Source organism: Oncorhynchus mykiss, chromosome 4 (assembly GCF_057628025.1).
Source record: "Oncorhynchus mykiss isolate SJ-2025 chromosome 4, ASM5762802v1, whole genome shotgun sequence".
Classification (NCBI taxonomy): domain Eukaryota; kingdom Metazoa; phylum Chordata; class Actinopteri; order Salmoniformes; family Salmonidae; genus Oncorhynchus; species Oncorhynchus mykiss.
The window spans coordinates 29,424,843-29,452,231 of record NC_143025.1 but is presented as its reverse complement, the minus strand read 5'-3'; the positions used below and the strand labels follow the sequence as shown (position 1 = coordinate 29,452,231).

General features: G+C 45.2%; 1 protein-coding gene across 1 annotated transcript in view; it reads right to left on the bottom strand.

Moving 5' to 3' along the window:
• LOC110521651 (E3 ubiquitin-protein ligase SH3RF1) overlaps nt 1–27,389 on the bottom strand; it is a 54,336-nt gene that overhangs the window by 10,731 nt on the left and 16,216 nt on the right. Inside the window, exons 3-6 of the mRNA XM_036968864.2 lie at nt 10,252–10,527; nt 7,250–7,345; nt 5,441–5,749; nt 928–1,038 (exon numbers count right to left, since the gene is read on the bottom strand). Of these exons, the coding sequence (XP_036824759.2) occupies nt 928–1,038; nt 5,441–5,749; nt 7,250–7,345; nt 10,252–10,527 (792 nt within the window). The remainder of the gene's footprint in view (nt 1–927; nt 1,039–5,440; nt 5,750–7,249; nt 7,346–10,251; nt 10,528–27,389) is intronic.

Below are 27,389 nucleotides of genomic sequence, written 5' to 3'. Positions count from 1 at the left end.
TGAGTTGCAAAGCCAAAGCCCAGACTTGAATCCCATTGAAAATCTGTGGAAAGACTTGAATATTGCGGTTCACAGCCACTTCCCATCTAATTTAACAGAGCTTGAGAAAATCTGCAAGGAAGAAAATCCCCAAATCCAGATGTGCAAAGCTGAAACAGACATACCCAAGATGACTCAAAGCTGAAACAGAAATACCCAAGATGACTCAAAGCTGCAATCGCCACCAAAGGTGATAAAGCATTGACTCATGTGTGAATCCTTATGGAAATGAGATATATCATTTTCAATACATTTTCAAACATTTCTAAAAACATGTTTTCACTGTCATTATGGGGTACTGCGTGTAGATAGGTGAAACAGAAACAAAAATGGATTTCAGGCTGAACAAAATGTGGAATAAGTCAAGGGGTATGAATACTTTGACGGCACTGTATCTGCAGAGAAATAAACAAGGAACAAGATAAATGTGTCTCAACTTGACATTAACAGGCCTGAGGAGCAGACAGACATAACTACTATGGAGCAATGGGGGAGGGGGGAGGGAGTGGCACAGCACTCAGAAGGGCCTACATGCGTGTGTGCGTGTGCGCACTGCCGACGCTAGAGCGGAGATAATTAGATTGCCTGCAGGCCAGAGAAATCATCTGTACAGAAACATCATGTAGAGTTCTCCATTGAAGCGGAGAGCTCAACCTTTATGTATACATTCTCAGCAGTACCACATAGCAACACAGCCACACACCCTTCCCCACACTCCGCTGAATACGGCACAGCCATGGCAGCAGACGCCCATACGCTACTGTATGCAGGTTCCGTTTTAAGAGGAACTTGATGTAAGTGAAGTGCCATGGGGCAATTAAAAATATTTTAAAGCCAGTATTAGAGGCCCCGTAGTGTAGTTTCAGTTGAAGAGAGAACTCCACCTACCACAGGGATGGATGTGTAGCTCGTCTCCGGGGGAAACGTGAAGACAGTTGCCGTAGTAACAGGACTGCTGGGGGGAGGGGTCACTATGAGTCCAGCTGTGCAGATGTGTACCTGTTGAGGATGGACAAAGTCAGACAACTTCCTCAATACCACCACTACTCCTACAATATAATAGAATTACACACAGAGCACAAGACTGTGTGCTAGAACAACTATGGTATTTCAACGATAGTTGCAACCCTCCATTTGTGTTAGTCTGTCTCCTCGCATCCAGTCTCACATGGGCAGAAGACTTATGTTTGATCTGACAGACTAGTTATTTTATCTCTAAACAGGGTTGGGGAGTAACTGATTACATGCAATCGGATTACAAAAAAAAAGTACCCAGTTACATTACCAGCACAAATATTGTAATCAGATTAGAGATACTTTTGAAAAACTAGATGATTCCTTATTGGATTACTTTTCAATTCAGAAAAGATGTTCACGAAATAATATATTGACACATTTCTGTTTTCTCAATGACGTTCAATTCAGCATTGAAAAAAGGCGCAGGTTCAAGTTTTTTTTCCACCTGAGCGAGTCTAACTACAAGTCAGAGACCACTATGATGACACACCAAATGCATTTGATGGATCCCTTTTGTCTTCTTCTAATACCTCTTATAAAGAAAGTCATCAATTTACATGACTGAGTTTGGGTAATCCAAAAGTTACATTACTGATAACAATTTGACAGGTAACTCGTAACTAACAGATTACATTTAGAAAGTAACCTACCCAACCCAGTCTCTAAAACATGTCACACATGGCCTTAAAATGTCACATTGAAATGAAATGTCGCCTTCACAGCAGCGGTGGAGCCAATTGGCTAAGTCAAGCTGTGCTGGTGTCCTGATGACACGCTTGGCTGGGTGAGGTCATATGACTGTCAAGAACAAGTTTCCATTGGCCGGGTGAAGACGGATAACTGCTGAGGCCCCTTGCTAAGAGAGAGTGAACCACAGTGATTCACACATTGCGCGACACTGACTCACACGTTGCATGACACTGACTCACAGGGCAATACTGTTGGACACACAATGTCTCCTTGTACCCTTTACTCCCCGCAAGCCCTGCATGACTGCCCCAGACAGAGCAGAGCAGCCGAAAGGTAAATCATTACCGAGGACCCACCTCAAACTCAAATCAACTGTGTAGCAGGGGAAGGTGCAATGAGGCAAGACGGCCACAGAAACCGTCTCATCATGAGGGGCTGCAGTACCCACACTTGCAGTACTGTACTAGGCTATATCTGTGTTGAGCATTTAGCTATATGTGTATGAGCCACATATATGTGAGTGTGTATGTGTACAGCACATCAGTTACAACGTAACAGTGTTTCCGATTTACAACACATTAAAAGAGTAGCAGTTCTGTTTTCATACACTACAGGCTCCTTTAGTCAGTCTCTTCAAGTCCATTTCCTCTGAAATAAAAGCAGTGGACAGAGGGCGTGTTCATTTCCATACACTCCCTCCCTCTGGCCCCCCGGGCAACAACTGCTTCCCATTGTTGTTTTTCAGTCTGCTTTGAAGGAGCGAGAGAAGAGAGGCGAGAGGCCGAGTCACAGATTCCACCTGGGGTCTCTCTCCATCTTTATGTGTTTTTATTAAGCCCATTAATGTATAAATCAAACCATCGTGAGTCGTACAGCGCCTGTTTCACCTCCCAGGTGGGAACGGAGGTTTTATAATAAAGTGTGTGTCTCGTTCATAATGAGGGCAGATAAAGTCTGAAGAGTTTAAAATACATCATTCTCCCTTCCCTGTGTGGCCAAGGCTTTAATGAGAGCTGGATCATCCCAAAATGAAAAGGTATATAGATGCACAAAAATACTCAGACAGTTTCTGGAGAAATGGTCAGCACACACACACACACACTGAGGAATGCCAGCAGTTGGAGAAAGGATTTGTGAGGCTGCTGTTTCCCAGGAGAAGCTGTGGGTAAAGCATGTTAGTGTGTCTGAAATGCCCAAGGGGGTGAGACAGCGAGAAGACACTCAAATAGTACATTCTATTCTCCTACTCAAAATATAACCAAGAAGAGAATCACCCCCTCCAAAATAAATGCTCAATTTCTGACTGCTGCAACAGTCAGAAAAGGCCGGGGACTACGAGGGAGACCACTGAATGCTGTCAAACGACAGACTATAAAGCCATGTTGGTTTAATACGTAAAGAAAAGTCACATTTTTTAAGATACACTACATGACCAAAAGTATGTGGACACCTGTTCATCGAACATCTCATAAAAAAAGAATGGAGTTGGTCCCTCCTTTGCTGCTATAACAGCCTCCACTCTACTGGGAAGGATTTCAAGAAGCCACAAGCATTAGTGCGGTAGGGTACTGATGTTGGGCGATTAGGCCAGGCGCACAGTCGGCATTCCAATTCATCCCAAAGATGTTCAATGGGGTTGAGGTCAGGGCTCTGTGTAGGCCAGTCAAGTTCTTCCACACCAATCTCGACAAACCATTTCTGTATGGACCTTGCTTTGTGCACGGGGCTGTTGCCACAAAGTTGGAGCACAGAATCATCTAGAATGTCATTGTATGCTGTAGCGTTAAGATTTCCCTTCACTGGAACTACGAGGCCTAGCCCGGACCATGAAAAACAGCCCCAGATCATTATTCCTTCACCAAAACTTTAATAGGCACTATACATTGGGGCAATTAGCATTTTCCTGGCATCCCGACAAACCCAGATTTGTCCGTCAGACTGCAAGATGGTGAAGCGTGATTCACTCCAGAAAACGTATTTCATCACTCCAGAAAACATACTTCTCCAGTCCAAGCTTTACACCACTCCAGCCGACGCTTGGCATTGCGCATGGTGATCTTAGGCTTGTGTGCGGCTGCTCGGCCATGGAAACCTATTTCATGACGCTCCCGACGAACAGTTATTGCGCTGACGTTGCTTCCAGAGACAGTTTGGAACTTGGTAGTTAGTATTGCAACCGAGGACAGACGATTTTTACACGCTACAGCACTCGCCGTTCCGGTTCTGTGAGTTTGTGTGCCTTATCACTTCACGGCTGAGCCGTTGTTGCCCCCTAGATGTTTCCACTTCCCAAAAACACTTACACTTGACCAGGGCAGACATTTGACGAACTGATTTGTTGGAAAGGCGGCATCCTTGTGCTACGTTGTCACAGCTCTTCAGTAAGGCCATTCTACTGCCAATGTGTGTCTATGGAGATTGCATGGCTGTGTGCTCAGATTTATACACCTGACAGCAACAGGTGTGGCTGAAATAGCCAAATTCACTATTTGGAGGGATGTCCACAAACTTTTGTATATAAAGTGTCATTCAAACCAAAATAATACTAATGGAATTAAGTCAACATTTAACCGTCATGTGAAGAGTGTATGCTCATTGGCAATGTCAGTATAGAAGTCCCTACTCTGTATACCAAGCAGGCTGGGGTGAGGCAGCTGTCGTCTCAATGCTCCTCGACGCTGTTCTCCACTGGAGAGAAAATGGAAGAAAAAAAACTAAGCAACCTACTGAAGGTTCTCACAGCCCCCCGTCAGTCACAAAACGCTTCAGCCTGCCTGACACGCTAACTAATCATCTGTCTGTCAATCTTATAGTCTGCATGCCTGTCTGCCTGCTAAACTGTCTGCCTGCCTGCTTGTGTCTGTCAAGTGCCCAGCCACCCCACCCTCTCTCTCGCTCTCTCTCTCTCTCGCTACAGAGCCTGACAACCACGGAGCAGCTGTGAGTGGTTGCCATTCCGAGGTTGCTGTGGAAACCTCGGGGGCTAAGCTGGAGTCTTTTTTGCGGGCGAGTGGAGTCACGCAGCCGTAATTTCAAACGCTTGGACGAAGCCTTGGCCTGTTCTGCATGACGTGGGGAGAGAGGGAGGGGAGTGTGGGTAATTGCTGACATAAGGAGAGTGGGAATCTTTATCGGGGAACAAAAACATCTGATGAAAACAAGAGTGTGGAATCTGCTTCTTGTTTGTTGCGTGAGCGTCTTTAGTGCACATAGTTTCCCTCGGTTCCTCACTCATTACGCCTGATTAACAAGCCCAGATGGACAGTGTGGAGCCGACATGGACAGGAAGCAGGACACACACTGAGGGTTATGACAGATCTGGTGACAGAGTGACAAGTCCATCACCTATCCCACGAAATCAATGGCAGTGATTATACACTAGTCCATAGTACAGACACCCACCCATAGACAGATGAGCTGTTTTGCTGGCCAACATGACGGTTTTTACAATTCTGTTTTTTAAGGGGGTTCTTCAGAACAAAATTCTACAGTAAATTGTGGAGGAATTCATTACTAGGTACAATAGACTTTAGGTTCTGGGTAAATTAATTCCATTCATCATATACAAGAGTGCTTCAGACATAAGGTTCTCTCGATTTAGTGGCTTCCTCGTTGAATACAAGGCCCCTAACCAAACAGTACAAAGACACTGGACAAGAGGGAACGCAGTAGCTCCCTCTCCCTCCTATCTCACCTGTGAGGGTGCGCTGCAGGACAGTCCTCCGCTGATCTCGCTGATGCGTGCGGCTGCCGTGGGGTTGGAGGAGCTGATGAGGACCGGCCCACTGATCTCCATGGAGTGTCTCTGGGGGGGCGGGGCCAGACAGGGCTTGTGGGACATGGTGAGGGAGGTGAACGAGTGGCGCTTCTTACTGTTCTTCTTCTCCCCGGGCCGGTGGGGGCCCCCGTTACTCTGGGGGCCCGATGAGGCCCCCTCGCCAGAGTCCCCACTGGAGTCCCCAGGCTTGTCTAACTCAATCAGCTGGCGGGCCGCAGAGTTAAACTACAGAAAGAGAGAGGGAACAGGATGATATAGGGAAGGGAAGGAGGGAAAAGGTGAAGGGAGAACATGGAGAGCAGGATGTGGAGGGGTAGATAGGAGAGAAAGGGAGTTGTTAATATGATAATGAAAGCTGTCACTCCTCATAATGAAACTAGCCGTAGTGAAAACCAGCCTTTGCCGTTATCTGATGGGAGAAAGCAGTGTGCTGAGAATGCAGCCAGTGCCAGGGGGTTGAGAGAGGACCTTGGGCTCAGGGGGAGTGGAGGGTTTTCAGGCAGCCAGCGAGCGGAGGAGACTGCAGGCCTTCACGGCCTCTTTCGTGTGAGGCAGGAATCAAAGGAGGAACACTAAAAAGGGTTTAGCTAATCACAGGGAGGACGAGGGAGCACTCCACGACACAGATAGCCCCGAGCTGCTCTTCCTCTACTTAGAACATCAAAGCGGAGAATTTTCACACCAATCCTGAGGAGAGGCAGTGCTAAGCTGGGTTCACCAAGTGGTCCCGTGTACACACGTAGCACTAGATCAGATGTACAGCCAAGTATATACAGCCAAATATAGAACGGGTATAGAATCACTGCACAGACAGAACTCCCCATCCATAATAAAGTGTGGTTATGCAAGACCTAGATTTGAGTTTGTCCTCTATGACAGTGCCAGAATTGTTCATATTTTCTTGTGTGACATATGCTGAATGTACAGCGCTCATCATTTGGATATTTGTGTAACCTGTGTGAGACACGAGTGAAAAATGTCTTCCTTGGAGGAAAACATAGTGTGTCTCTTGCTGTGAAAACACAGCCAATTGTATATGCACGAATGGTTTCGCATCCATTCCCTTCAAAGACGCCCCCGTCGGGATATTAGACAAACCTAAAAATCTGTCACATAAATAGGGCCTTTTTCTCCTCCTCTGCTTCTAAGAATGTCAATTTCGACGTCAGAGTCAAAGATTACCTTCACAAAAGCATTCACACGGAAAAAGGTCTTGCCTTCCTCAAATTGTGCTTCCTTTTATGACATGTCTCCGCCCACTCCTGTGTTTCTCTCTACCATGCTCCTCCATTAAGAGACAAATGATGTTCTAAAAGGTTCTCATAGTGCCACTGGTTACTTCTGCATGTTACTTCTACATTCTCCAGTTATGTTTCAGGTCTATTACACAGGTAAGGTTCATCATCCCAGCAGACAGTTCTCTACTAAAACAGCAGTGATCAGTGAGGCTTTAGTAGGACTGTGAATTACCTCAGGATGCCCAATCAGCAGTAAATCTACTGGCATGTTTAGTACTTTGGTGAAATATATTTTGACCGTTTTCAGGGGCGAAGCAACAGGGGAGAGCAGAGAGAGCACTAATGTGCACATTTTGCAAGATGTCTAATAAAGCAAAAATGATAGCACTAACACACTCAGCATTTTCCAACCTCTTCCTGAGGTAAAATGGTCCCCTGGACATATCAGGGACGCTCCGGTTAACACCTGGAGGAACATTTCGCTTACCTCGACATATGATATGGGGAAGATTCCTATTTTATCCCCCAGCATTCCCTCTGCCCAGTTTTCATCCACTCGGCGAATCACAGTCAGAATATCATCCTAGAAGAGAAAATATACAGAGTTTGTTACCGGGCAGACTGTCATTAAAGATGCTGCTAACCAGCAGAGTTTTAGATCCTTTATGAAGAGAGAGAGAGAGAGAGAGAGACAATGTTTTATTAAAAACTAAAAGGAAGTGCCCACATTAAGGCTAGACTGCATTATAAGAGCAATAAACTGGATCCTGTTTAGAAAGGAACAAGCCAAGCACTTTCCTTTGTTACAGATTTTGCTCATAAGACATAAAAAACAGCAGACAGCTTATAAAAGTCAAAGATAGAAAGTAATGACCCATTGGCTATATTTGAATAGATCCAGGAATGAAGTAATTTACCAACAGGGGTTGAAACCAGTTCAGGGATATGTTAAAACAACAATTATTTTACATTTATACTGTTCTGAAACAGAACCGTTATTTTAAACACATGGGAACCGGTTAATGCCGTTCTTTTACGCTCTGGCCATTTTTTTCCAGTCCCACAAAAATCGCATCAAAGCTCTATTCATGTGACAGTTTTTAGCGTCTATGCAAAACCCTCACTCTGTCACTCAGAAACATGTTCCAGTGTCTGCCTGTCAGTGCATGTGTAGGCTACCTGCCACTGCATAGGTTACTGTAGAATGCTGACGATGTTACAACTGTGATTCAGAAATTAGGGAGAGAAATGTTTAATTAGAGAAGAATTTAACTGTTTCAATGCTAGTTAAGGATCCTATAATGTAATCTAATTCAGATAACATGTGTCATAAGATGCCCAGCACTTCAAGTCAAGACTCCTGCTCCACCCTCTCTCCACCTGAAAAATTTCAGTTGTATCTCACGCCCTATGCATTTGAGGTTTAAAAAGGAACAATATAAACCGGTACTTTTTGGGGGTTTTGAACCGGTTCAGAACTTTATTTTTCTGGTTAGAACAGTGGAATTTAAAAAAAAAATGGAAACGATTGGAAAATAATTTGTTCCAACCCGCTTAGCAATTGTAGCACAGGTGCAGTGTGAGCGTGGATAACTGGTCCTCTACACTAGGAGGGAAAATGTATTGCATAAGCTCAGCAAGACACGTCCACAAAGACCGCCACGAACGCACTCAGAGTGTGGTCAGGGTTAAGCCACAGAGCTTTTACAAATCAACAGTTGCTGAGCTGTTAGACGCTCCAAAAACAGGAAAATGACAGCTTAGGAAAAAAAACAGTATAGGTTGTAATTAAAACTCTTGTTACTATGTCCTATGTGGTACGTCTGTAAAGTCTAGTGTCGTCACGATACCTACATTTTACAAACGATACCAGGCCAAGTATCACGATACCAAGTAGTGGTCATTGTGTCAGTAAGGAGAAAACACAGCATGAAACCTACTCTTCAGTTCACACACACACGCTCTCGCTCTCATAAGCACACACACCACTCATAAGCACACACACACACACACACCACTCATAAGCACACACACACACACACACAAGCACACTCAAACACACACGACTCCCAACTTTAAAAAATGTTAGGCACCAAACAGAATGTAAGGTGCACCAGAAAAAGATAGATTTTTGATATAGTTAGGCCTATAGGAATCCTACCTTTGAATAAACATATTGTGAGTAGCAGACCCTTTTCCTTTCTTCCTTTGTCAATCAAATTAGCCTACATCTACTGTGAGGTTACCAGGTTGTTAGCTAGCTAGGTAACATGACTGAAAATTGTGTGTTATCAAACCAATAATTAGCTGTCCGGGATTGGTTTAAAAACATCTGGCGACATGGTTTGTGAAATGATATAAAAAAAAAGGTTAGCTCCGGTTATACGAGTCAACATTTCTTTCATACCATTTTACATTTTCTATGTCGTTAACCATGCTGTTGCGGAGCTGTTTCCTCCACTGGCACTGCTGCATGGCAGCGAACTTGCAAAGCCTATACTCAGACTGGCCTGTGTTCTTGTTATATCAGGGATGAAATGATACACAATGTATCAACTTTGCTCGCTCTGTGCTCTGCTCCAATGTATTGAATGTAACAGAAGACTGATCAGGGTCTCCATCAAGGCTATATTATATTTACCAAACTGATGGAGGAATAGATGTGCAGGGAGGGCAGACGGAGAGAAGCAGGTGGGTGAGGACTGGTATAGGATGCTGAGAGAAGCAGGTGGGTGAGGACTGGTAGGGGATGCTGAGAGAAGCAGGTGGGTGAGGACTGGTAGGGGATGCTGAGAGAAGCAGGTGGGTGAGGACTGGTATAGGATGCTGAGAGAAGCAGGTGGGTGAGGACTGGTAGGGGATGCTGAGAGAAGCAGGTGGATGAGGGCTGGTAGGGGATGCTGAGAGAAGCAGGTGGGTGAGGACTGGTATAGGATGCTGAGAGAAGCAGGTGGGTGAGGACTGGTATAGGATGCTGAGAGAAGCAGGTGGGTGAGGACTGGTAGGGGATGCTGAGAGAAGCAGGTGGGTGAGGACTGGTAGGGGATGCTGAGAGAAGCAGGTGGGTGAGGACTGGTATAGGATGCTGAGAGAAGCAGGTGGGTGAGGACTGGTATAGGATGCTGAGAGAAGCAGGTGGGTGAGGACTGGTAGGGGATGCTGAGAGAAGCAGGTGGATGAGGGCTGGTAGGGGATGTGGCTGGCTGATCACATCTGCCGCATGTGATATGTTCATGAAAGTGAACTGGACATTGGACCGGTGCATACAAGAGACTAGTTGCTGATTCAACTGAACTTAAACTGACTTTAGAAACATTTTACAACAGGCGCCAGTGGGTTTCTTTAGATTGGTAGGGCCGAAAAAGTTGGTAGTATTATATGAAAACGGTACTACAGTATTCTAAAATGTTGGTATCTTAAGTATTATTACGCTTTGGTACCGTGATACAGGTATACCGTGCAACACTAGTAAAGTTGTCTATAACTCACCTTAGTAAAGGGCAGGCAATCCTTGTCTGCCTCCTTGTCTTTGAGCTCAAAGTCATAGAGGGCCTTGCACTGTGGCGGGGGCTGCGGCAGTGGCTTGATGATCTGGACAAAGTTGGTGGGGAAGAAACCGTGGACTCCGCCAATCTCCCCGTGGTACCAATTCTCATCCACCTGACGTCGCAGGATGATGACGTCACCCTTACTGAACTTGAGGTCCCCAGGTTCCTTGCCATCGTAGTTGTACAGGGCCTTGGCACAGGGCAGCTGGGGTACACCCTGTAGAGGGAGAGAGAGAAAGAGAGTTCAGGCTAGACCCAAAATATCAGGACTGATGGAGCACCACTCAGAAGCACATACATTTTTCAAAACCCAAAGAGGTGTAACTGAAGACCAGAGCCACTAGGGACAAGAACACAGTGAGGGGTAGTAGTGATGGGTCACTCACACACACACACACACACACACACACGAGGGAATCAGGAATAAACCACCCTGACTTGAGCAGAGGAACACTTTCAGATAGGCTAGTGGTGAGTGAGGGTGTTGCGGTCTATCATCCCTCTCTCAGGTGAATCATCGGCTTCCTCCAAGTCAGGGAAGGCCTCAGTCACCACTCTCACCGGCATTCACCTCTCTGTTTCTCTCTAACCGAAAGAGAGACTCAAAACGATGTACCTAAAAGAAGCTCGGCCCAAAACAGACACCAGTTACTATGGAAACCAAAGGAAGGCCTACTTGCTATGGGAGCAGAAAGAAAGAAGAAGCAATAAAAGAGACAAGAAAACTGCATTCCCAAAACAGGGAGTAAACAAAACCTGCATCTGTCGGAGTGTGTGTGCGCGCGAGAGACACTGAATGTGTCTTGTTAGGGCCCCTTTAAGTGAGAAAGTCGGTTGTAGTACAGGATCAGAGTGAGACTGATGAGCTTGGGTGTCTGTGGCTGGCTGGCTAGCGGGGGGGGGGGGGGGTGATGCAGCAGTCTAAACGCCCTGGGCCTGGCCCAGTTCTCTTACACAAGAAGGCTTGGTGGTCTCGACCTGCTAGTCCGGAGCCCTGAAAGGACCATTCAGGGGTGAGAACACAGAGGGGGGTACCAGGGGGATCAATGAGCCCCATTCAGGATGGCTGTCCAAGAGGAGGGCACCCATCCAAAAATCCTCTACCCCCTTCCTATCCCTCCCTGGCCTTTAGAAGTGCTCAGAATCACAATCACTACCAACAGTGCCTGGATCCAAACACTGACAGGGAAGAAACTAGGCATTAAAGAGAAAACGGGAGAAAGATAGTCAAAGGTAAAGAGAAATAGGGAAAGAGAAAATGGGTGATAGAAAGGGGGTCTGGGAGAGAGAGAGGGAGTGTCTGGGAGAGAGAGCGAGAGAGTGCGAGAGAGGTGAAAGTAGAGTTTGGCGCAGGCAGGCGCTGTGGTCTCGTTAAAGGCTAATGAAGTGTTTCGCGGCTGAGACGAGAACGAGAGTACAGAACACAGAGCTGTGATGCTGAGCCAGGGAGACATTAACCCACCCGCGCACAATCACACAGCCCTGCTTAGACCTGGGCTCCGTCTTGCCAGGACCTCACAGCCAATCACACGCTGCACAGGATGGTCAGGGCTAAGGGGGGTGGGAGGGTCTGGGGGAGAGAGAAGAGGGGGGCAGGCAGCCCCCCAGATGTAAATGCACATTAACGTTAAAAGCGCTGCTACTCGTTTAAAAATAACATGGCATGAGGAGAAAGGGACAAATAAAGAAGGACAAACTGATATAAAAGTGTGTACATTCAGACTGTTGGCACATTCAGGTCGCCTCATTTTCATGACATGGCTGTTCGTTAACCACCCTTAAGATCGCTACACACCGTACGCAAACGCAGTGACTGAGCGGCGCTTTCTGCGTACCTTTGTGTGGCTAAAATGTTGGAACGGACCGTATATGACGCTCTGTTTGCATAGGGTGTGTAGGGACCTTTAAACTCAACAATGGTCAGTACACAACAACTACAGTCAGTGTATCGAGTATTGACTTTACTCTCCACACAAACCCAGTGCTCTGCAGTCCAGTAGTGCTTTCCACACACACGCAGTCACAGACTCTCTCCCTCAACTCGATACCCCTCTACTTGCCTCACACAAGAGGAGCCGTCAGCAGATGTACATTTCCCTGTTCCATCCCAGTTTGAGAGATAGCGTAGAGTAGGGGTCGTGGGGTTGAAGAGAGGGAGGGGGGCTTCTGAATGGAAGAGTTGGTCTGCATGAATGAGATGGAAAAAAGGATGGTGGGGGGGGTCGTTTCCGTTTTGCAACCATGGAAACTATGCGAATGTGTCTGAACTGGACCAACATGAAGGAGTCTAATCCAGGCTTCAGTCCAGTCCAAACAACTGGCCGCCAGCCCTCCCGCCATGAGTGTGTTAGTCACTGTACGACTGGGTTTCACAATGTACCAGTATATGCCAATGCCCTCTTGTTTATAAAAGAGGGAGAGCATCCCGCACACCCACACAAATGGTACAATCTCGATTGGCTTTTCACCCCCATCCGGAGAAAGGCAGACAGAACAGACTGCGTCAGGGAACATCTTCCCTGCTCCTCAGCCTCTCCGCTCCCACAGATAAAGCCTTGATACCGGTGTGATGATGTGGCTGGGGCTCCCTTCCCAGGGAGAGCAATGAGATGGAGATCAATAGATACTAAGGCTTTAAATACAGCCAAGGGAAGAGGGTAAACTTTTGCTCTAGTCCCCTTCCTTCCTCCCTCCCTCCCTCCCTCGACCTCTCCCCCCTCTCTTGCTCCAGCCCACATTAACAGCTGCTCTGAATGAAATGTTTAATGGCAGTCATCATTCATCAGCATAACTCTGTATCAGACAGAGCAGAGCCGAGCAGGGAGCTTTATATCACCATTGCACCTCTAATGAGAATCTGACTACAGGCCACAACTAGTAATTTCTGCCCTGGTTATAGATTTAAGCCCATGATATGACAATACACCATCACAGGCCTACTGAGTGTGATGTGGTGTGAGGACTGCGGTTGAACAACAAGTACACATACTTCCACATCATGCATGACAGAGGCTGACTACACAAACACACTATTTCGATCCACAACTATGCACTCTCTAATTTGCAGAAAATGTGTTTGTGTGTGTGCATGTGCAAGAACAGCAGTATCAGGCTGCGTGTGAGTGCAGGGATCATCAACAGATTCAGCCGCGGGAAGATTTTTTCTTGAGCAGATGGTCAGGGGACCGAAACATAATTACAAATAACTGCAAATTGACCACAAGAAGTCCAAACAGATATCATATTTGACTAAAACAATCATTTCAAACCTTGCTTACATTTGTATACGATCACACACACACATATACATATATATATATATATATATATATATATATAACACACACAAAAGCATGTGGACACCTGTTCAAATTAGTGGATTTGGACATTTCAGCCACACCCGTTGCTGACAGGTATATAAATTAGAGCACACCGCCATGCAATCACCATAGACAAACATTGGCAGTAGAGTAACTTTTTTTTTCTTCTCAAAACTTGGGGGGGGGGGGGGGGGGAATAGAAGTCACCCGCGAGCCGCCAGTTGGGGAACCCTGGTGTAAGGCAATATTGTCTGGCATCAGATGGTGTGTGTAATCCTACCTTCATCAAAGATAATGCAATTAGACCTGAGTGGAGTGCTACGTGGATTTGGCTGTAATAGTATTCACTTCCACGGCATCGATTCATTACAACACTGTTCTGCTCCAAAGCACAGCCAGATGTCAACCACCAGCGAGCAAACAGACAACTACACAAAACACTATATGCATACAGACACACGCAGAAAGACAGACAGGGGTAAGCTTAGGTCATTGCCTGTGGACTAGACTAACCCTAACCACCAATGACGACAGCAGCACTAGAAAAACAATCTGCCATTTTAACTGTGCAATCATAGGCTGTATACCTGCCATGATTTAGATTTACTGTAGTAGATTATGAAGAGAATGTCTGCTGCTCATCACACAGCTACTCTACCATGTAACAGTAAGAATACTGTTTGGAACTGCCATAGATGGCCATCGGACACACAGTCCTTTGACTACAGGTGCCTTTAGGGAAGTGAGGTCTACGCTGATAGTTTGGGAGGATTGAGGACTGTAGAGCGGTTCTTCTTCCAGCCAAGCCTCCTGTCTTTCGCCCCTGGGCTCGGTCTTTGTCAGCCCCCCCCCCCCCCCAAGCCAGAAAGATCCCAGACATTCCTGGACAAAACAGTATCTTTCTCCAACCAGCACATGGAATTCAGTCTTCATTTAACATGTCATTGTTGTACTGATGAGTCTCCCCTAGAGTTGAGAAAGCACACAGGAAGGGAGTGACACAATGTGGAAGTGTGGAATTCTACGGGCAGTAGCCATCTTGTTTTCATTAAAGTGCCATTACTTTAAATTGCTTCCTAATGGTCTCGTTTATGACCACTGGGAGAGCGCAGCCTTCCCTGTTCCCTGCCTTCTCTCTCTGTACATACAATCCAATCCTGGGGTGGGTGGGGGGGCTTCTGATTGTGGATCATAAGCAGGGAAAGGACTAAGGTCAAGGAAATAATTAACAACATTGAGCAAAAATATAAACGCAACATGTAAAGTGTTGTTCCCATGTCTCATGAGCTAAAAGATCTCAGGAATTTGTCATATGCACAAAATGCTACTCTAAAATGTTTGTTCATATCCCTGTTTGTGAGCACCTCTCCTTTGCCAAGATAATCCACCTGACAGGTGTGGCATATGAAAAAGCTGATTAAACAGAATGATCATTACACAGGTGCACCTTGTGCTGGTGGACAATAAAAGATCACACTAAAATGTGCCATTCACACAATGCCACTTCTCAAGATGAGGGAGCGTGCAATTGGCATGCTGACTGCAGCAATGTCTACCAAAGCGGTTTCCAGAGAATTTAATGTTAATTTATCTACCATAAGCCACCTCCTACGTAGTTTTAAAGACTTTGGCAATATATCCAACACAACTGCAGACCATGTGTAACCACACCAGCCCAGGACATCCACATCCGGCTTCTACACCTGCGGGATTGTCTGAGACCAGCCACCAGGACAGCTGATGAAACTGAGTTTGCACAACCAAATCATTTCTGCACAGACGGTCAGAAACCATCTCAGGGAAGCTCATCTGCGTGCTCATCGTCTTCACCAAAGGTCTTGGCCTGACTGCAGTTCGGCGTCGTAACCGACTTCAGTGGACAAATGCTCACTTTCGACGGCCAGTGGCATGATGGAGAAGTGTCCTCTTCACAGATGAATACCGGCTCAATTTTACAGATTAGATGGCAGACATGGCTTGGTGTGGGTGAGCAGTTTGTTGATGTGTATGTTGTGAACAGAGTGCCCCATGGTGGTGGTGGGGTTGTAGTATGGGCAGATGGCAGACATGGTTTGGTGTGGATGAGCGGTTTGCTGATGTCAACGTTGTGGTCAGAGTGCCCCATTGTGGTGGTGGGGTTGTAGTATGGGGAGGCATAATCTATGGACAACGAACACAATTGTATTTTATCAATGGCAATTTAAATGCACAGAGATACCGTGACGAGATCCTAAAGCTCATTGTTGTACCATTCATCCTCCTCCATCACCTCATGTTTCAAATTGATAATGCACAGCCCTATGTCGCAACGATCTATACACAATTCCTGTAAGCTCAAAATGTCCCAGTTCTTCCATGGCCTGCATGCTCAGACATTTCACCCATTAAGCATGTTTGGGATGCTCTGGATCGACATGTATGGCAATGTGTTTCAGTTTGTGCCAATATCTAGCAACTTCGCACAGCCATTGAAGAGCGGGACAACATTCCACAGGCCACAATCAACAGCCTGATCAACTCCATGCGAAGGAGATGTGTCGCGCGAGGAAAATTGTGGTTACACCAGATACAGACTGGTTTTCTAATCCACACTCCTACATTATTATTATTATTTTTTTTTTAAAGTATGTGTGACCAACAGATGCATACAGTGCATTTGGGAAAGTAGTCAGACCCCTTAACTTCAAAACTTGTTACGTTACAGCCTTATTCTAAAATGGATTAAATAAAACACTCTTCTAAATCAATCTAAACACATTAATTACCCCATAACGACAAAGCAAAAACAGGTTTGAATTTTTGCAAATTTATAAAAAAATATACCTTTACTTAAGTATTCAGACCCTTTGCTATGCGACTTGAGCTCAGGAGCATCCTGTTTCCATGAATCATCCTTGAGTCCACCTGTGGTAAATTCAATTGATTGGACATGATTTGGAAAGGCACACACACCTGTCTATATAAGGTCCCACAGTTGACAGGGTCCATGCATGTCAGAGCAAAAACCAAGTCATAGGGTTGACGGAATTGTCCGTAGAGCTCTAAGACAGGATTGTGTCGACAGATCTGGGGAAGGGTACCAAAAAATGTCTGCAGCACTGAAGGTCCCCAAGAACATAGTGGCTGCCCGTAACAAAATGTACAAAAGGGGTCTGAATACTTTCCTAATGCACTGCATCTGTATTCACAATCATGTGAAATCCATAGTTTAGGACCTAATGAATATTTAAATTGGGGGTTAATTTGGTTAATTTGAGCTAGTCAGAGTAGGCAGGGCAAACCAGTTGTGATGTCTGCTATTTCAATAAATGAATCACGCCATGACAAAAAACGCTAACCTGCAAATATAGTACACTATATGCCAAAAATGGATTTTGATATGGTAAAATAATATTTGAAACAGTGCCTTCAGAAAGTATTCATACCCCTTCACTTGTTCCACATTTTGTTGTGTTACAGCCTGAATTCAATTTGTCTCACCTGTCACCTTCACACACACAATACCCCATAATGAAATAGTGAACACTTTGTTTTTGACATTTTTGCACATTTATTGAAAAGGAAATACAGATCTCATTTACCTAAGTATTCACACTCCTAAATCAATACTTTGTAGAAGCACCTCTAGCAATGATTACAGTGGTCTTTCTGTGTAAGTCTAACACCTGGACTGTATAGTATTTGCACATTATTCTTTAAAAAATTATAGTCTTCAAGCTCGTTGTGGCTCATTGCTAGACAGCCATTTTCAAAATCTTGCCATATATTTTCAAGCATATTTAAGTCAATATAGATGTTACCTTGTGTTTTAAGTTATTGTCCTGCTGAAAAGTGAATGTCTCCCAGTGTGTCAGAAAGCAGACTGAAATCAGGTTTTCCTCTAGGACTTTGCCTGTGCTTAGCTCTATTCCGTTTCTTTTTATCCTAAAAAAAAAACCCTTGTCCTTTGAAATGCACTGCTCAACTGAGGGACATTAGAGATAAGTGTATGTGTGGGGTACATAGATAGTAGTCATTAAAAACATTGTTAAACACTATTATTGCAGACTGGGTCCATGCAACTTGTGACTTAAGAAATGTTTTACTCCTGAACATATTTAGGCTTGCCATAACAAAGGGGTTGAATACTTATTGACTCAAGACATCCCCGATTTTAATTTTTAATTATTAAAAAAAAAAAAAATGTCTAAAAACAACGAATTCCACTTTGACATTATGGGTTATTGTGTATACGCCAGTGTCACCGCATCTAAATGTAATCCATTTTAAATTCAGGCTGTAACAGCAAAACGTGGAAAAAGTCAAGGGGTGTGAATACTTTCTGAAAACACTGTAAAATCGCTCAAAGATTTAGGGGGGTCCTTCACGTCACTGGTTAGAAGACAACCTGCAGAACACAGTCAGCAACATTCTGGAATATTGCATTTTGATACGTGGGTCACCAAAACAGAAAGAGAAATGCAACACGTTTGTCAATCACTCCTATCGATTATCACATTGAAATCAATTGCGCGAGAGGGTGACATGAGGTTGCACGTCCTGTTAATACTAGCACAGCTCAAAAACAACACGGAATCTGGAAATAATGTGTGCATCACTGGATAGTGGACAATTTGTAGAAGACAGCCATCTGCATTTAGAAGTGTTTAACTTATATTACTTTGTCATGTAGTGTATGCCAATGAATATACAGAGTATACTAAACATTAGGAACACCTTCCTAACATTGAGTTGCGTGCGCAAGCCCTGATCAGCATGTAAGTTATAGCCAGATGAGAGTTGTCTCCGCGCTAGCTTAGGCTACTTTTAAACCAGTAAAACATCATTTTCAACAGCGCATTTGAAGAAAAAATAATTACCTAGCAAATTACATTGGTTATCACGCAACTAATAAAGACTAATATTGCGCAGGACACTTCAAAACATTCGAATGCTGAAGGTGACAACCAGATGTGCCGATCAGGAATACTCGCAGTTTGACTATGTTACTAATACTGGGGTTGTTCGGCATGCAAAATTACTTGTAGACCAATGACATGCTTAGTTCCACACTGAAGGAGAAGACACAGTTGTCACAAAATTTGATATTTTCAGAAAGTAGAAAGAATGTAATGAGTAAGACATTTGTGAACTGGCGATTTGGGACTTTTGAATAGATTTTCTGACAGATGCATGCTACATTTGGAGTGGTTTGGGCTCCTGCGGACAGATCCCTAGTGACAACGGTTGGTTGTCACTGTTATTTAAGTGGTAGTTTGACTGTCAAGTCAGCTTATTGGTGTGGCCAGCAACTTTTAGAGAGATCCCTCCCCCCTAATTATCGGTGCCATTTGAGAAAGAAAATGACAGTTGCATTCTAAGTCCTGCAACCTCCAGCGTGTATGACAAAATCAACAATACCAAAATAAAGATATTGCTCTGTTTAAGCAAATGATCGTATCATCTTGTTGACTAAACTTTTATACTTACATCACCCAATCGGAGGTAAAAACAATGTTTAATTCCCCCTAATTCAATGTGGTCAAAACACCAGCTTGTGTAATGTAGTAGCACATACTGTACACATCATGGAAAGCAGAGTAATATACATTAATTAGATTTGGCAAAACAATGAAATACCTTAATTTAGGATAGGAAATGAAGCAAAGATTTGTTCAATAATCAGATCTCACTAGTTTAACCATTTAGACATTTTTTAAAAAAATTGCTCCCAAGCACAATCTAACCAGGCACTCTAGACTGGATGCTCCATAGGGTATGTGCAGCAGGTTGAACGTCTGATGTCCCTAACCGGAGGTAAGAATGAGCAGATCAGTCCGGACACATGGAGACAGCACCGATCAGGAGAAAAGATGAGTGGGTTGACTCTGATAGAGGGCTAGTAAATCTATTTAGCCATAATTTAGCCATAAATAGACTTACTAGCCCTGTCTGAGGCCTCTAAAAGGTTATCAGAGTCCTGTAAAGGTTACCTCAGGAAGCCAGACAGATCGGAGTCTACCTCCAGCGCTCTCAGATGACCTCAAACAGGTCTGTTCATTGAGCCAAAGAGCAGCTAGCTAGCGTTACTGCTCCTACTGCCCCTGCACGCACTCCTGCATGGAACCAAGACAAAGACTAACTTCCAACCACTGGTTTCTATGGCAACTCGTCTCAGCAAGCCTTTTTGAGGGCTATTTATGGGCCTCTTTACAATGTAGTGAATCTTATGAAAGAGAGTCATTCAAAGTCAGAGGGGTATGCAGTTCCTGGGGGGGCTGGTGGGGCCAGGGGAGGGGCGTAGGGCAGTGCTGAAGTTAATGGACTATCACTTTCTCTAGACGGGTAAAAGCTACAGTAACACACCATAGAGGAGTGAACAGATGGAGGTCTGGCTCACACATGAACATCTCACTAGTCCTCAACTCTACTACTGGCTCTGTGTACAGGCATTAACGATCTTCCGGTTCCTCTGCTATCCCTAATAGGTTTTTCAAACAATTGGAATATTTGTAGTACTTTTTAAGTTAATATATGCAGTCAACTTGTGCAATGTTAAGATATGAAGCAGATTGCATTCTTCACATTATGAAGCTTACCGTAGTTCCCCAGAACAGTTAAGCCAGTGTTTGTAAATAGCACAACGGGAGAAAGCGGGAGCTGGTGAGTCCACGAGTCTCTGTTGTGCACATGAGGTGATGAAGTCATACTTGTATGCCATTTACTATTAAATGTTTGCCAACAGATATCTTATACCGGCTTTCTGCCGTGTTTGAGAAGCCAAAGAGCTCTGGATTAGTTATTTTTTTCCCTGTGCTTCCCACTAGCGTTTTTTCCCCCCTCTCTTCTTCTTCCTCCTCCTCCTCTCCCCTCAGTGTACACATGCTGCTCTTCCGTCAGAAAAGCATGAATCACAACTTTGTGCAACTGAACAATCTCACACTTCCGCTTGTAAAATGTCCACACTCACTGAAAAATGACATTCTGTAGCTACTTGCTATGCCTGTATAACTTTATTAGCTGGAGTTGTTGATCTTTGCAATTAGTATATGTTCATTTTTGTTAGTTAGCATTCAGCTAACAGTGTCTATGCGAGTTCGCTATTACTTGCGTAATTTGGGGGGTATTCTGGTAAGAGGTCCAATGGGCTTTCTTTGCGTTTTTCCCAACACCCTTGTGTGCTACACCAGTAATACCGTAAAACCCTGGAGACCGCCCAAGCCTCATTCCTAGGTCAGGTCACTAAAGGTCTTTCTCATCCAGACTAATGCACATACAAAGAGCCATTGCATCCCTTCCCGAGTGTCAGTTATAACACACACCTCAGGAGTAGCCACTCGTTGACCCAAACAAATTTTCTCTTTACGGCCTATTCACTGGGCTGCAGTGTGGGGGCTCCTGGGAATTGCAGTCCTTGGCTTTGATCAAAACAGCCTCTCCTGGAGTCTGGACAAAACGAGGGCCCATGAGGCAGCCATGTGTAGGTCTAAACCAGGGACTAGGCTACATTCAGAATTCACTTTAAGAGAGGGGGATTAAAAAATCTATAAAAAACATTCAACACAAGTACAACTAAGACGTTGCTGAGGCAGGAGCATTTAGTAGTAAGCTACAGATTAGTCATCAAAAAGAAACCCGTTTGCCAGGAAGGGGGTCTGGGTTTATGGGAGACCATACGGTTTTGATAAAGCTGTGAGCGGCTGTGTGTGTGTGTGTGTGTGTGTGTTGGTTGGTTGGATGCGTTGTAGTGAGGTTGCCATCTTACATGAGCACGCGTGTGCATGGACCGTGTGAGTGCATGTGCGTGTCTAGCCTTTACCTGGCTGGTTGGCCCCATTCCAGCAGTGGAGACTGGTTCTGGGTGGCTGGGGGAATCACATGGTCTGTCTGGCTAAAGCAGCAGACCTGAGAACAGAACCCTCTATCTCTGTGCCAGTTCATACACTGTGTGGGCTTAAAGACTCTCTCATAGGAAAGAGCCCACTCACATTACACTGAGGAGAAAGAGGGGGAGGGAGGAAGCATGATCAAAAGACAGAAGAGGAAGATTGGGGGGGGGGGGGGCGAGAAGAGACACTGAGATCGGAGTGTCAGTGTGATGGTGATGCTTCTGACAGAACCTCCACTCCAACAGGAGCCAGAAACACACAGCGACACGTTGAGATGGGGCCCCAGCAGGCTTGTTGGCCAGGACTAATATAATGTAGCAGAAACAGCTGGGGGAGCCAGAAGGACAAGCAAACAGAAATCTGTTCACTTTATATCCCCGCCTACAGTGATGCGAGCAAGAGCAGTACACTTACAAGTTCTTCCAGTAATTCACCAGGGATCTTCCACTGGGCCAGTTTGGCCACACAAAGACCATGCAGTCACTAAAAGCAATGAATCACAAAACTCCTCCACTTATCTGTCTATTTTCCTCTCCTCTTCTCCCAGTCCATCTTGCTCTGGCTGAGGCATGTTAAACGGGCTGAGTCGTGCAGCTCTAGGCTGAAGGAGAGGCTGGGATTTTATGTTTGGTGAGTAGAGGAGCATGCTTTAAGAGTGGCCCCGAGAGGCTCAACATCCGCACATTAACTCCTCTCTCAAGTTCACATCTCCCCTCTCTGAAGGGCTTGTTTTCTGCTCAGCCTCCCTCTCTTTCACCATTTCTCCCACAGATGTCAGCCTTTGGGCCACTCTGGAACCAGAGTTCAGAGGGAAGTCAGCGTTAAAATCTCATGTTTCTATCCATGACTTTTCTGCCTATTCAGGGGAAAATGCAAGAGAGAACATAGGAATCTTCAATCCCCTAATCGAGAATGAGCTCTGACAGAGGCTTTAGAATAAATAAAGTGGGATTGGGACTAAATTCAAAGAGATTACTTTAAGAAATGTCATAGTTATCGGTGTATCTAGTGCCGCTCGGTGTGAGCTGAATACTAAGAGCCTCTTCAGAACTCTCCACTACAGCTCAGCTCCTAGAAGGAAGCGGGTGCAGCATGGTTGTCGGTAGGCTTTTGTTCCAGTCAAGTCAATCAGTTACACTGAGGCAGAGCCAGCTGTTCCTGTCCTGCTGAGTCAGTCTGGACTGATTTGGCCTTGGCAGAGGTAGTGGCACTGGGAGGGTTAATTGTTTAAAAAAGAGGACTGGATCATCTGCTAAGCAGACAGCAGCACCGCAGGACCTGAATTAGCAGCGTTTAGACAAGAGGAACACACGAACAGAGTTGAAAGTACACAGTCAATTTACTGATTACATGGGCTGTGATTGGGCCCTGATGGGCCTTGACCAATGGCCAGTGTTAAGACTTTAGGTTGTGGGTTGGTCCTGCCAGTTTCAGACCACTGGCCTTTAGGCCCGAGCTTAGCCTTTCGGGCCTCAGACCTGTGTGCATCAGCCTTTGGGGACAGAAAGGAAACAGCGGACAGCTAAACGGTTGTTTGCATTGGCTGGTATTTGGACACCTCTACAGTGGACAAACAAAGCAGTTGCGGCAAAGGACCAGTATACAAATGCTGCATCTGTACCCCCTTTCAAAGACCATCACAGCCATGTCCATCATTTACCATTGTTAGAAAGCGCACGTTTGTGTGTGTAATCCAGTATGGGAGTGTGTTGTGTGCAGTGTTCTCCCAAAACACCCACAGCTTAGATCGAACGGCTAGCATTTCTGCTCCTCAGATGAATGCTGGCGGAGCTCTCGAGCCACGAAGCTAGACAACAGACTGGCTGCTCTACGCTCTTTTTCTCCTCATATTTTGGCAGACCTGAGCGAGACCATTAGAGTCAGACCTTTGTGAACTCCACCAGCTTATGCAACCCCCTTACTAGACCTGATCCCTGTCCTGTCTACCAAGACCTTGACTGGGTCTCTGCACCTGAAGCAACACATCCAATCACAGCTACGTAAGCAAAACAAAATGGTTTTGTTTGTTCACAGAGCCCATACAAACAGAACTCAGAGGCCAGAGCGTCTGCATAGCAGCTGGACTTCATCAGCTTATCAGACTGAGGGTGTCAGGGCAGGCTAATAACAGGCAGGCAGGGGCTTATGTTCTGGTCTGTCTGGTGGTGAGAAGGGAAGGGACTGGGAGAGAGGAAAGAGCTTATGGGAGGGAGGGGCTGTGTGTTTCTGGCTCCAGAGGACAGGCTGTGAGATACAGTAGGAGCTAACGAGGGATGCACACTGCTATTATCAGCAGCTCAGAGCCCAGCTCACACAATATCAATACACCTGGAATGTGACATCAGACTTCAACACTGTTCGCCACTGTGCACTGACTGCATCGGCATGGTTACAGAGCAGAGAGACGTGTGTGATTTTATATCAGCCATGAGCGCACCACAATGACGACATTCAAATCCACTGGATCAGTGTGGGAGTCACCCAAATAAACAAACAGCACTAAAAAAAATTGACATCCTTGTCTCCGGGGCTCCCAAAGTAGGTCGGTCAGCCCGCCACGGAGGAAGATGTGTGACATTACTTAGGTGTGCCCAGGTAGATTGTTTCTAGTCCGGGTAGCGGGAGAGAGCAAGAGAGCATGTGTGTGTGAAACAGAATAACCAACAAGTAGAGCCTTCCCTCGGTCCTCAACAGCGCTCCTGTTTTCTATTCAAACCAACTTGAATAATTAAAAATCACACACTGTCAGCAGGAGAGGCCCCACACATGAGTGAGAACACTTGATATCTCCTTCACTGTCTCCCTCATACAGGATGTCCACACACACACACACACACGTTTCATCTCTGTGGCTCTGTGGGAAACAGATTCAGTATCGAAGAATCATACGACTGTAGTGGTATGCGCTGAGAGAACTGGTGGGAGGTGATCAAATTATGCAACAATTGGCTGATAAAGAGCAGCTGAGATCCACTGGTTTCCATTCACAGCGGTATCCAATGGTATCCCCTCTCTCCATACTCAGAGCACTGGATGTGAATAAATACGATCTATTCTAGGAGACACAAGGCATCAGTAACAAGTATCAGACAGGCCAAGGGTCAGCTCTCCAGTGGGACCAGCAGAGGAACGGTCTGGTAAAGTTAAAACATACTGCAGTGGGTGTGTGTGTGACAAGGCGCCGAAAGGAGACAGGTCAGAGGTTAAGAGAGTAGCCTTCTAAATTACACATTCCCCTTTGCCAACATCAACCTGAAACCCAGAGCTCCCACCAGCAGCAGCTTCTAGGGCCCTCTCTATCACTCAATCACCGCTTCAGTAACAGACAATATACACTGACCATTATACCCACTTCTAACAATCTCCCATACCCACACAGTTCCCCAGGCTCTTAAGCTCTGTGCTTCTCACCAAGGGCTTTGATTCCTGACCCTCAGAAGAGAAGTGTTTCTATGGCCACCCACCCACTGACAAACAGAGAGAGAAAGAGGTGGCTGTACTGTAATCCCATTCCTATAGTCCTTGTTATAGCCCATATACATAATCACCCATAATCATCCATCAAGCCCTACCATATCCCCTGGTCTCAGTGCCTGGCTGGCTCCCCCGTGCCCCTCTGATGGGGAGAGGGATGTCACTCAGGAGACAAATGCAGATTAACTGTGCCCCTGGGCCCCATAGCACAAACTGGAAACTTTATCGGCACACTGCAGATAAACAAACACAGGGCTCTGATTTCCCTTGCAAGGAAAGGGATCTGAAAGGAGAGTCAGAGAAAAGTGAGTGGAGGGGGTAGAGGAAGCCTGCATGTGTGGCTGCCTTCCTTCTAGGGCTGAGCGATATAATCCAATTCATTTGAATGCATGTTTTTGCTCGATATTCCAAATGCCTGTATCGCAAGAATCCCGTTTGTTTTTGTTGTTTTTTTACACGAGCGGGTGTCTTTTTGGTCTCGTCTCTTTCACTCTTCTGTGCAGTGCGCACCTTCCCATCTACACCAGAGATGTGTAATGACAAGATGCACGTCTCCACCCTAACAATGGGAGTCGTTGTCCCAAAGGCGGGCGACAAGTTTAGGTCCAAAATAAGCCCATAGAAACACATCAGGGTTATTTTGGACTGTTTTTAGCGCAATTGAAACCTCTCTTACTCTATGGTTTACACACACACCAAGCCCCTCCCTCTGCCACTCACGTCAACAAAGGTGAGAGATCACATATGAATCTGACAAGCGGTTTCAACACGCTACTTGCATTTGAGGTTTGGTCCAACAGAATGGGACACATGGAGACATTATTTTACGGTAATAGAGGACAACATAACCTTTCTAACGATACCCTTTTCATGTCTCAACTATTCAAAATTGCGAGCAGAGCGGACACTACTAAAACGTGTGTATCAATTAACATAGATTCTGGGAAATGAATGCTCAGTTCGACCAGCGGGATTGCGAGTAGCATTTTAACCAAAGACTGTTATACTAGCTGTCTAGTCTGTTTTATAAAATGTGCAGTAAGCATAAAACAATTACATAAGGAATAGGAAACTCGTTCTCATTCTGAGAAATTAGGTAGGCCACTTGATTTCATCATCTGAACAAAGTGGACAGGTTAGCACGCTGTTCAAACAGTTGGAGACGGACAGAAGGGTGTGTTCATAACAATTCAACTGTTCTACCTTGTTAGCTAGCAAGTAGATCCAAGTTGGCTAAACTTGAAAAATAAAGATTACCTGCCTACTTCCTCACTAGCTCGTAGGCTTGTGCTTAAGAGATTGTTAATGAGACCGGTGTTACGTTTCTACAATACTTGCTACAAGAAGTTTGTCATTATTAGTGAATGTGCATTATGCATGGTTCTGGTAAAAAAATGTAACAAAAAATTAATTTTAATAGACAGACTTGAGAGATCAGTGATTGCAAAAGAAAAGCAGGTTGGACTATTTTGATTAAAAACATCATTATTGGGTGTTATGGTTGTGGATGGCTTCTATTTAGCCTAGGTATATCTTCACAAGCCTTGAATTCATCCGACTACTGCTGACTGGTCTAGATATCGTGAATCGCCCATAGGTTTGAAAGAAAATTAGTTATGATTTGTAGGCCATATCACCCAGCTCTACCTCCTTCCTATCTCTCTTTTCAGAAGATGGACCACACATCTGTATGCAAAACCTCAGAGGTGAGGCACACACACCATCCACAGTGGGAGTAATGGGTCAGAGGTCAATCAAATGAAAAAGAAACTCCCACCAAATCATGACTCAGCCCTGGGGATGGGAACTGGACACTTAAAATGACGGCCAGCCAATGGTCAACCAATCACAGACCAATAACACCACAAGGTCAGAGGTCAAGCTGCTCTGCTAAAGCTGTGGAGTTACAGGGCCAGAGGGACTAGAGGAATTGAGATGGAGCACCACTATGTGATTGATTTCAAACATCTGACATTCAAACATTCAAACATTAATTAAACTGACTGAAACAACCAAAGTTCAGGGTGAATATGGGGTTATGATCCACTAGGGTTACAAAATCCCGGGAACTTCCAATAACGTCCATGGTTTTCCCTAATCCTGGTTTAAGATTTCACAGTAGGCTTGGACGATTTATACCATATACCATTTATAACGTATACTCGGAGAGGGGGTGTGTTGGGGGCAGCTATGCCACTGCTTTTAACTACAAGAAATCTAAGATGTGCCAAATAAATGATATCCAGCTCAGGACTCCAGCTTGCATTTGGTTTGCTAACTTGCTAATTAAGTGGCTAGATGTCAATATCAAGCTTCTTGGTTACAGCAGAGACATTCTAGTCGGAGTACAAGTCTCATTCGCTAACATTCCACTCCTTGTATCCTGACCGGTTGCATCACTGCCTGGTACGGCAATT